This window comes from Azolla caroliniana, unplaced genomic scaffold, assembly GCF_043228905.1.
Source record: "Azolla caroliniana isolate FFs.n. ecotype wild unplaced genomic scaffold, voAzoCaro1.0.p SCAF_445, whole genome shotgun sequence".
Classification (NCBI taxonomy): Eukaryota; Viridiplantae; Streptophyta; class Polypodiopsida; order Salviniales; family Salviniaceae; genus Azolla; species Azolla caroliniana.
This window is the reverse complement of record NW_028230880.1, coordinates 1-11,288: the sequence shown is the minus strand read 5'-3', so window position 1 is coordinate 11,288 and position 11,288 is coordinate 1. Positions and strand designations below refer to the sequence as shown.

The 11,288-nt window shown below is 41.4% G+C and overlaps 2 protein-coding genes across 2 annotated transcripts; both read left to right on the top strand.

The window, feature by feature from the left end:
* The first annotated feature begins 1,089 nt into the window (after nucleotides 1–1,089).
* On the top strand, nucleotides 1,090–4,910 carry LOC147848232 (serine/threonine/tyrosine-protein kinase HT1-like). Its single transcript, XM_087338562.1, has 6 exons — nucleotides 1,090–1,508; nucleotides 2,350–2,482; nucleotides 3,107–3,302; nucleotides 3,810–3,934; nucleotides 4,022–4,180; nucleotides 4,261–4,910. Exons 1-6 carry the CDS (start codon nucleotides 1,114–1,116, stop codon nucleotides 4,603–4,605), a joined length of 1,353 nt encoding a protein of 450 aa, XP_087194688.1. The 5' UTR covers nucleotides 1,090–1,113; the 3' UTR covers nucleotides 4,606–4,910.
* Nucleotides 4,911–7,927: 3,017 nt separating this feature from the next.
* On the top strand, nucleotides 7,928–11,097 carry LOC147848231 (uncharacterized). Its single transcript, XM_087338563.1, has one exon. The coding sequence runs from the start codon at nucleotides 8,269–8,271 to the stop codon at nucleotides 10,699–10,701; it is 2,433 nt and encodes an 810-aa protein (XP_087194689.1). The 5' UTR covers nucleotides 7,928–8,268; the 3' UTR covers nucleotides 10,702–11,097.
* The last annotated feature ends 191 nt before the right edge of the window (nucleotides 11,098–11,288 follow it).

The following is an 11,288-nucleotide window of genomic DNA, read 5'->3' as shown; positions in this document are numbered from 1 at the left end:
AGCTAGTAGGGAAGGTACCGACCGTCTATCCACTTGGGAGCACATTGTTTCAAGCTAGTTTTGTATCTACATTTCTAAATATCAATAGTTAAATAAGCCGGAATATGTGATATGAGCCATCTACATCAGCAAAGGAAAACATGGGTAGACATTGACAAACCATCTGTGGATTGGCTCGGGGAATGTCTGATGGGGGTGTGTCCATGAGCTTCCCAAAGTCATTCAATTGTATGGTTTGTCATCATCTACATACGGTTTGACATGATCAACATACACAGTCTCTTACACTTTGTAGTGGATTTCATTTCACACTAATGTTCCTATTGGTCGGTCGTGGATATGTGGACACATAAAACTTATTGGATGGGTTTGAAGGGTTGAGCTCACCAAGGGGTTAGATGGATGGATGGGTGTGATAATAGAAATTCCATTTAATTGATTTGTTATTACATAACAAAAACTTCAAACTCAAAACAAAAAGAAAAAAGAAAAAGAAGCAAAAGCAAACGCAAAAAGCAAAAGCAAAAACAAGCGAAAAAGGAAAAAGAACAAGCAAAAACGAAAGAAAAAGGAAAAGGAAAATAAAAGAAAAAGAAAATGTGAAATATGCAAAAAGAAAATACAAAAGAAAAAGAAAAAGAAAGTCAATAAAAGAAAAAAGCAAAAATAAAACAAATGCGTTGATAATATTTACTAAAAAAAGAGAGCAGAAGGAAAGAGATAGATAAAAATATAGGTAGATATAAAAAATATTAATGGAATAGAAACTATTTTTATTATACATACATATGTATACATATTTTTTGGCAGAAGAAAAACGGGAGACATTTCCTCTTCATCGTCTTCTTCTTCTTCTTCTTCTTCTTCTTCTTCGTCTGTTTGTTTCTTCTTCTTCTTCTTTTCCCTTGCTTCCTCCTGCAGCAGCCATGGTGACCTCTCCTTTCCTTTTCGTACATTTCTCCTCTCTTTACGCCTTTATCGATATCTCCTGGAGCAATCAATCCATTAATCTCTAATCGGATGCCTTCACCTTCACCTTCACCTTCTTCATCCGCCTCCTCCTCCTCCTCCTCATCTTAATCTTTTTCTGTCTTCTTTGTCTTCCGTAAATCTATGGGACTCAAGGACTTGAAAGCAGACGATGAAGAAAGGCTCCTTATAAAGAAAGAGATTTCGGCGAAGATACGTTTGCTGCGTCCTTCAGATAAAACAGGAAAAGATCATCAGCGATTTTCAGAAAAGGATCATTTTAAGGCTACAGTCAAGGATCCTTATGGAGCTTCAGAGAAAGATCGTTATGGAGGTTCGGAGAATGATCCTTACAATTCAGAGAAAGATAGACACAAAGGTTCGGATAAAGATTCTCACATACCTTCAGCTCTGCTTAATGAAAAAATAATCAATGGAGTGGAGCTCAACGTGGAGGAGAAATGGATCCTTGATCCGAACTCTCTTCGCGTTGGAGGAAAGATTGGTGAAGGTGCGCACGGGAAGGTCTATGAAGGAAGGTATTTTCCATAATTTTTGTATATTCATGCATATAAAGATCTCAACGTCCTTAAGGATTCGAAATGACAATAGCCTTGATATATCTCATGAACTAAATGAATGAGTAAATGTTTGCATGAATGTGCTCTTTGTCTATTAGATATGTTGATGCTAAGTTATGAAGTTATGGTGATTAGATTGATCATTTTATCATTCTCAGCGTTCTTAATGGTTGCATATGCCTCCCTTAATTTGCAAAGCTGAGAAGATAATTCATTCAGTTTATTTTCATTGTAATTCTTAAGGATTAGATTTGCTACAGGTCCATAGCCTATTCTCACAGGCATTCTGTACCTGTTTTCCCCTCCTTAATATGAAAAGGTAATATTTTGCTTTTACCTCTTTTGACATTCCTAAGGATTAGATTTGTTGCTGCCTCTCCAGCATAGCGCACACATTCTGTGCTTGTCTTTACTTCGTTTTACTTAAACCTGGTAAGGAGAAAAATGATAATGCTTACAATCTTCTTGACTAGGATTTCTACTAAGGAAGGTATTCTACAGACGTGTTCGTCTTCATCTCATTAGTTTCACAATGTCAAGGCATGTCAAAAGCTTATTCTTTTAGGGATTCTTTTCCTGGTTTTCGTCCATCTTTTAATAAGCGAATGTCAAAAGACAACTCTTCTAGTCCACGTGATTGTGAAGTTTAGTAAGCATTAATATGTTTGTCTCATCAGTTTCCACACTCTTAAAGATTTATTTATTACTTTCTCTCGTGGAACATTCTTAAGGTGAAAGGATAATGCTTTTTCGTTTACTTGACTGTTGATGTCTTTCCGTTTCATGTTTTGGAGATCAGATATGGAGAACTGAGTGTGGCTGTGAAAGTGCTGCAAAGATCTGAGAGGGAGGAAGAACAGTTAAAGATAGAAGCTCGGTTTGCTCGTGAAGCTGATATGATGTCTAGAGTTCATCACAAGAACTTGGTGAAGGTATAAAATTTTCGGCATCAGTGGTCATGTTTCTTCAAAGCATATGATGGAACCAAGACACTGATATCTAAAATCTTATCAAAGCTTTGTTTACGTTGTGATCTGTTAGCTATTGGCTTATTTCTGATTGCTTCTATGTGTTTTTTGGTATCATATCTATCCAAAGAATTATGAAGGAACTAATCCACTGATGTTGAAATTTTGAGTAGTTTTGGTGGAACTATGATATTTTCACCTATACTATTGATTCTAGTTATCTTTATGTGTTTTTTGGCATCATTTTTCATCATAGAATACGAAGGAACTAAGTTAATGATGTCAACAGTTCTTGAATCGGAAGTTGCATAATCATGCTATTGCCTTAATGCTAGTTTTAGTGGGATTTCTCTATAAAGTATATGAAGGAATCAACCTAGCAATGTCTAAAATTCTAGCACCTTATAAGGTGCATAATGTTGTTCATGCCATTTACTTAAATCTGGCTTCCTTTTTTTTATTTTTTATGTAATTTCCCGTGGAAGCATGTGAAAGAACTAAACCAAATTATGTCTAAAATTCTAGCATCTTAAGTTGCGGAATGATTTGTGTATGTTAATGTGTAACATGTCTTGATCTTTGCTGCAGTTCATAGGTGCTTGCAAAAGTCCAGTGATGGCCATAGTAACAGAGCTTCTGCCCGGAAGATCTCTTCGCAAACACTTGCTAAGCTTGAGACCCAATTCATTAGATCTGCACGTGGCCCTTAGTTTTGCTTTGGATATTGCCTATGCGATGGAATGCCTTCATCTCAATAGAATTATTCATAGAGATCTTAAACCTGGTAAGATTGAATGTATTATCCTTATATACGTTTACTTGAGTGTGTAAGGATGTTTCTGATTATAACTTTATTCTTTGTGGTTATATGTATGCCATAGGAATCTGCTTGAAGTTGTAGGGTATGCTTATTCTTTAATATTATATAGCAAGAATCCTGGATTAGAATCAAGATCAAGAGATATTTGAATTTATTTATTGTATGTCATAGGGATCTGCTTGAGATTGTAGGGTATGTTTGTTCTTTAACATTGTATAGCAAGGATGCTGAGTTTGACTCAAGCTTAAGAGATATTTGAGTTTAGTTATACCTACTCAATTAATATCCGAAAACGTAAATGTTGTTCTACTCTAGCCTCTGTTTGGTGTAGAGTTAGTTAAAAATTCATTTCATGGTAACATAAGTGTTTGTTTTTAGATTTTGGGGACATTTGTGTGAGGAACCAGCCCTTATTTCTTTTAACAACATGGTTCTAAGTTTCCGTTTTTTTTGAATTTATAATTCTGGCAGAGAATCTGTTGCTGACAAAGGATCAAAAATCTGTCAAACTAATCGATTTCGGATTGGCTCGGGAAGAATCCCTGACAGAGATGATGACAGCAGAGACTGGAACCTATCGTTGGATGGCGCCAGAGGTACACTTCGTTTTTTGTCTCAAGCTGAGTGTTTAAGATCGTTTACCATTTTCAATTTTCATCTGCTTAGTCGGAATATCTTTTCAGCTCTATAGCACAATTACCTTACGTCTTGGAGATAAGAAGCATTATAACAAGAAGGTGGATGTCTACAGCTTTGCAATTGTCCTTTGGGAATTGATTACAAACCGAATGCCTTTCGAGGGTATGTCCAATCTTCAAGCAGCATATGCAGCTGCCTTTAAGGTTTGTCAAATTACTTGCTTTATTAGATATTTTGATTGGATTAAAGGTGATCACTATTGACATTAGGCCACTTCTAACAGAATGTGAGACCAACTATTCCGGATGGTTTGCCAGAACATCTTGTCTTCATCTTAAGATCATGTTGGTTAGAAGATCCCGATGCACGGCCATCTTTCAGTCAAGTTATTCCTTTGCTAAGGTCTGTGCTGAGTACCTTACCAACTATTTCTAAGCAACAAAGTCTCTCGCCCAATATGGATGGCCTGAAGAATGGAAGCACAAGTAAAGATATTGCTATCTCAGATGTGGAGAGTCCAAAATGCAAGGATGACTCTTCGGATGGAGAAAGCCCTGCTAAGTCGAAGCGACGGTTTTCTTGCTTCGGACATTGTTTTGCAGTAGATCATGGAGAGCAACTCATGTAGATTAAATGCCTTGGGCCATGCTATAGTGCAGTCATAAATTTTGTGATTCATTTCATGATTCAATGCCAGAATACAACAAATTTTGGTAGAGATTATGTTTGTGGATGGATGAAGTTTATGGGCTAATGCAAGAGGTACCAGAAATACCACTCGAAACATCTCATTGGTCTTACAGTTTCAACGGTGACATACATCACGAATTGAAGTGTTCGTAGTTTGGTATTCTTTCCTATGCAAGCATCATCAGACTTCATTTCCTTGGTGCATTAGAATGGAAATATGATTGGTGTGATTTGAAGGCGTCTCTTAAAATAAAAGTTGCAAGAACTCGCAAGAAAGAGAAACAATGATGTGCATCCATCGAAATGATGATATCTTGTAGGACATGATGATGAGCTGTCTGCAATTGGAGACATCGGAACTCGAGAAAGCATGGAGCATGAAAAGGTTGAATAATAATCTCTCAAAGTGGATAAGATTCCTCGTTCGTACAATCGTGGAGCAATATGCCAGCTATGCCATGACTGCCTGCTTATTTTAAGACATGTAAGATTTGGACTCAAGTGGTTCAATTTGATCTTGTAGACTTGTAGTGTCAAACTCCTTGTTTTGAATTATAGGGGGACAATGAAGTTATAGTATGATATATGATTGGAGGTTCCTACGGAAACTGTGTATAAATTGGTACCTTCAATTAATATTTGACCGAGATTGCAAAGTATCAAAGATGGATCATGCAAAAAGTAATTTGAACAAGCTAGGGATAAATGGAGCAACTGAGTCGAATTATGTCTTTTGGTTAATACCAAAAATGTTTATGAATAGTTTGTTATGGTCTCCGATAGAAATAAGATGTTAATACATACATATATAGATAGTCTCATAGACAATATTTTGCAAAAATAAGCAATATAGATAGTCTATTGTCTTACTATTTGATTTTTTTTTTTTCACACATGGAAGTAGTAATTAGTTCAATTGTTACAACCACCAAGAAGTGAAGGATTGTAAGGTTGTATAGGTATTGTAAAGTTTCTTATGAGGTTGTAGAGTTTTGATATGCGTGCTGTGTAGGTTGCATACATTGTTCATATGTTATTCGTTATACATGATTAGCTCTCTTTCATAGACCCATGTGGCATGCTACTAGGTTCTATGCTTGATCTCATTTGCTCATCCCATTTGCTCATCCATTCGTTTGGCATCATGTTGCCTCCCAATAAGTTTCGCTCACCCGCTCTCCCTTGCCTCATCCTCTTACTCTAATCCTCCACATCTCATCCTCATCCGCACATTTGCACACTGAGTACAAGAAAGCTGGGAAAAAGATCTAGAATGTCATTATTACAAGCAAGCTAGTAAAAGATCTAGATTGCCATCATTATTTTTTTATATAACTAGCCAATAAAGGAACCCTACCCCCCTCCTTCCCCCAAAAGAAAAGAACATGTTCATGTGTGATGCTCATTGCGTCCATTTCAAAGAGAACTCTTTATATAATAGACGTATTACTTCTAGCTCCTTTATCGTCAATATTTTTCTATGACATAAGTAGTTGCATTAATGATAGGGTATATACACATTGGTAGCCACTTGGGTGGTATGTTAATTTTTGACTTGGTGAAACATTAGAATATATGTTACGATTTCAAAGAGATGTGCTTTTTCGTACAACCACATATTCGAAATAGAGAAATAGGTGTTCACGAATCATGAATTCAATAGCAAGGAATGATTCCTCAAGTGTTTGTTAGTGAGGAGGAATAAGCATTTTGTAGGCATATTCTTGGAGTCTCATGCTTTCATTTGTGTTGGGTTTTTGGAGATAGCATTTTTCAAATATTGAATGACCTCTCAATATAGTTTTGTCTTTAGGGAAAAAAATGGTGTAAAAAGTTTGAGCTTGGTCTTTTCCATAACCTTATTGTTAAGAAACTTAAAGAACAAGGAATCCTCTATCGAAACATCGACAATATCATAACATTTTCCTAAGGTTTAAGATGAGTATCCTCTGTTGAACAAATGAAAAATTTCGTAAGAAGTTGGGCATTTTTTAGGCTACCTTTCTACATAAAGTTGTTGGTTTTCTCGAAAATTCGTGTTGAACTATGCCCTAGCTCGGAATGACTTAGGTCTTTTATTGTTCATCGTTTCTCCTCTGCTTCCATGTAATGGCATCACCAAGATCTTGCTTCTAAAAGACGAGGCAAATGAACTTTTAAGTTTTCACCATGTGTAACAATGACTTGACTTCCACTTCTTAGGCATGCTTATGAGGTTTTCCTCGTACATAGTCATATCAAAGAATAAACCTCTCATATTTGCAACACATTTATTTCAAAAACCCCCTTCGATCTATCGTCATCTGGCATTTATCTTGTCGCACTATATTGAGCATGGTTAATTGGACTTCCTTTCGAAGTCGGTTATTCACATGGTTAATTAGTCTCCAAGCAAGCGCAATATCCGCAACTGTGATTTTGATGCGAAAATACAATCTGAGGTGTGATGAGTACGAAAGCGTTCTAGGTTTTGAAAGTATGGATATCCAATCTACTTGTAGAAGCATGCGATTATGGTGGATACATGTTTGTTCTTATATATATGTATATTATAAATTTATATATATATTCCTTAGGATTCAACATCGGGAAGCGAGGATATGGCTCGAGTCTAATACACAGGCGGTTTCTAAAGCCCACTAGAAAGACATAATAATGTGTTTGCATGCTGCATTCGTGACTGAAATGTTCCTATGATTGTCTTCTTCATCTCCGATGGAACTCTCCATGGAACGATTGAACGATGGGTTCGAGGGTCGGGTGGCCGCGTACACGAGAATTTGATACCGGGGGCACGCGTGTGTATGTGTTGTTGGTCTTGGAGGGGGTACCAAAGGAGGTCACTAGAAAAAACATAAGACAAAAGAGGAAGAAGAAGAGTACATAAGAAATGGGGGTTGTAACTTGTGGGGGGGACAAGTAGTTGCCAATGTGTGTGTGTTAGAGGGAGAGAGACAGAGAGACAGAGACAGAGAGAGAAAAAGAGAGAGAAAAAGAGAGAGAAAAAGAGAGAGAGAATTGGCTGCAACTTCCGCCGTCCCTTTGATTCTTGGGAGCCCACAAATGACAGGAATGAATGGAATGGAAATGAAGAAGAGAATGAATGGGGGTGGGAGCGCAGTGAAAGCATGGCCCAGAACAAGAAAGCACAGGAAACAGGGGGAAGGGACAAAGGGAAACTAGGGAGAGAAACCGATACAAACAGACCAAAGAAGACATGATTTAATAACGCTCCAGAAGATCGAAGAAGAAGAAGAAGACAATGATTTAATAATGTTCGAGAAGATGGATGAAGAAGACACCATTTAATAATAATGCTGGGAAGATCGAAGAAGAAGAAGACATGATTTAATAAGACTTGAGAAGATCGCAGAAGAAAGACATGATTTAATAATGCTGGGGAAGATCGAAGAAGAAGAAGAAGAAGAAGACATGGTTTAATAATGGTCGGGAAGGAAGATCAAAGAAGAGATGATTCAAGCACTCATGTGCGACGCAATGGTGTAAGAAGATGATAAAATCCGGCGAGAGAAACAGGCGTTTTGCTTGTCAGGTAGCCTGAGATCAATATCAATCAATCAATATCTATCAATCTCTATCAATGGCGCCCGCGGTGCGAGAAAGGCCGAAACCACAGCCTGCGAACTTCTGTGGCGATGGGCGGCCCGCGATATGGCAAGATGCAATGGTGGAGGTGCGCGAGACATTCCGTCGGGTGGAGCGCGTGAAGCCGTCGGGCTTCACGCAGTGGTCCGCACAAGAGGAGCGTGTGGTGCGCCGCGGTGGGCCCACGCTGAGCCGGAACAGGCGCGCGCGCGTCCAATCGCAAGCCGACCTCGCGTCTTTCCGCCTCCCGCCGCGCACCGTGAAAGAGCTGCAGAGGAACCGATCCCAGCACCCCTCGGTCACATTCAACCACTTGCAGAACCTGCTGGGGATGTGCCGGCGGATCAACGCGCAATCCTCCATCACGGAGCGTAGGAAGAACAAACACGACCCATCTCTCTATCCGGTCTTCATACGCCGGCCAATGATGATGCTCGAGGCGGGGGCCGTTGGGGCACACCATCATGGCCGCCTTGATTCTAGCCGAATGCCTTCGTCCGCCCGTTGTAATCCTTCCTCCCTTACTCGGTACACAAAACGGCACGCCTCGGCGACCACGAGCCCCCGTGTCCAACTCAATCCTCCTTACTCCTACACGCCTCGTAGGGTCTCGCTGCTTCTCGACATTTCCAACCGCCCATCGTCTCTCGGCCCGCCCCCCGCGTTCGTACCACGCCCATCCTCTGCCTCTGCCTCTGCTTTATATATAAGCCCTCGCCCCGATTCATCGGCTCAGCCGGCTCCTCCTCGGAAGAAGGTCAAGCCGAGGCTGCCGCCCTACCCACCACCGCTTCTTCTGATCGGGAAAGTGCCACCGTCTTCTTCCGCCCCTACCACCAACACCGCTTCGGACCGCACCTCCTTCTTCGATCGGTCCTCGCAACCCTCGGCCGGCCGGAGGAGCCGCAATGCAGCTTCTCCATCTCAGTCTCCATCTCCATCTCCATCTCCATCTCCATCATCATTGGGTTTTCCATCAATGGAGCCTCAGCCTCAGCCTCGGCCTCGTTCTCCTCAACCTCATCATCGCCGGCCCGATTCTCGTGGCGAACATAATCATCAGCCTCGGCCTCCATCCCGATGGCAACATGAGAGGCCCAAGCGGCCACAGTCTTCTTCTTCTTCTTCTTCTTCTTCTTCTTCGGCAGTGGCAACCGAATCGGCCGCCTCAACAAAGGGCGGTGGAGATGGCACTTCTCTAACCACGCCCAGATCAAGCAGCTTTGCCCTTACTAGCTCCAACCACGAGGATGATTCCAGGGCTGCCATTTCCGCCTCCTCCACACAGAGCCCACCACAAGATTCTCATATCTCAGCATTGCTCCGCCCTGATCCTAGCGACGTTATGATGAAGGAAGGTTCTAGAAGCAACAACTCAGAGAGCGGCGGTGCTTGTAGTAGCAGCAGTAGCAGTAGCGATGATGGTAGTGATAGTAAGAGAAGCAGAAGGTCGAGTAGCTTTGGGGCTTTGCTCATGAGATCATGCTGTTCCAGCCCATGTGGTGGAGACCACACATCCTCTCCATCTCCATCTCCATCTCCCTCATCTCCTTCATCTTCTGAGTGCGCCACCACATCTCTAGCAAATTCAGAAGCACATATGAGCATACCACCATTGAGTGGCAGCAGCCCTAGGACTGAACTTGGTAGTCAAGAACCTGCACCCGTGCCACCACAATACGATTATGTGGCAGCAGTGGAGGCCGGAGAACCCCGCCATGATTCCGACCTAACAGATTCCACCACCAGGACAGATGCCCCCGAGGTTGTGAAATTAGCTCGAACTGTAGCATTTCACGACGCGCCGAGCTCACCGAGTGCATCGTCTGTACAGGATCGAGAATCGGGATTGGAATCAGCCACGGATGAGGAGGAAGCAGCAGCCACGGGTACGGAATCTGAGGTCGATGCCCGAGAAATAGGGTTGGAGTGGGGACTGGATGGTGAAGAAGAGCAAGGGTCAGAATTGGGACAGGATGATGAGGAGCAAGTGGGGTCGGAATCCGGTCGGGAAGATCAAGAAGAAGGCCTTGCAGGATGCATGCCAGATCTGAACCAAGGGTCTGGGTCGGGATCGGAATCTTCACAGAGAGCACGATCTTGCGGCAGTGGCAATGGCAATGGCAATGGCAATGGCGAGTCCGAAGTTGAAGATGATAATGATGCAGATGATGGAGGAGTTGTGGTGGTTCAATACTCGGCCGATGCTTATACAGATTTCAAGGCATCTATGATGCAGCTGATCCGAAGGGAGAAGCTTGAGCAGGGAAGGGAAGGAGAGCAACTGGAGAAGCTTCTTCAGCATTACCGTGTGCTGAACCCTCCCATCCACCATGGCTTGCTCCATGAAGTTATGATGGACATCAGGGCAGAGCTTGGGATCATCATCACCCACACCAACAGTACCCATCGCCCTGCCACTACTTAATAAAAAAACAGCATCAAAAACACCTATTTGTTACTTGCACTTCATGAATCATTCTAACTGAACTTCCATATGTAACAACACTCTTTATTGGAATGTACCACAGGTTTTTCATTTGTAAGTCTCTTGTGTCTTCTTGGGATGATGATTTGGTGTCAATTTCTGTACGAGGTTACCCTTGATAGGTTATGCTTTGCTTGCACTGTACCCAGGGGAAACCTTTCTCTCAACCAAGCTATATACCTAGGAAACTGATATCGGCAGCAATGGCCAGAAGGACATATTTGGTCGCAAGAAATCAAATGGATTCCCCAAGAGTGCTTCTCTGAAGCAATTGGAACACGTAGTCCGATTGCTTCCATTGGTGGGAATCACTTAAATACAAACACATTGCGGCGAATGGGCAAATTCTTGTTGTTTGCATGATAACTTGATGTGAACATAAGGGAATAGATATGGCTCGCACTCTGCCTTAAGGAGGCAAGCATGAGAAGAGAATAGGTATGTAATTACTATAGAAGAAGAAGAAGAATAAAGAAAGAAAAAGCATTGCCATGGTATCACTCTTTCTCATGAAATGCATTCCATGC

What these genes read in the sequence shown, in the direction of transcription:
- LOC147848232 (XM_087338562.1), top strand. Translation starts at nt 1,114, where the DNA reads ATGGGACTCAAGGACTTGAAAGCAGACGATGAAGAAAGGCTCCTTATA. An exon ending in ATCACAAGAACTTGGTGAAG is followed by an intron (nt 2,483 to 3,106) that starts GTATAAAATTTT and finishes TCTTTGCTGCAG; the next exon opens with TTCATAGGTGCTTGCAAAAG. An exon ending in ATCGTTGGATGGCGCCAGAG is followed by an intron (nt 3,935 to 4,021) that starts GTACACTTCGTT and finishes ATATCTTTTCAG; the next exon opens with CTCTATAGCACAATTACCTT.
- LOC147848231 (XM_087338563.1), top strand. Translation starts at nt 8,269, where the DNA reads ATGGCGCCCGCGGTGCGAGAAAGGCCGAAACCACAGCCTGCGAACTTC.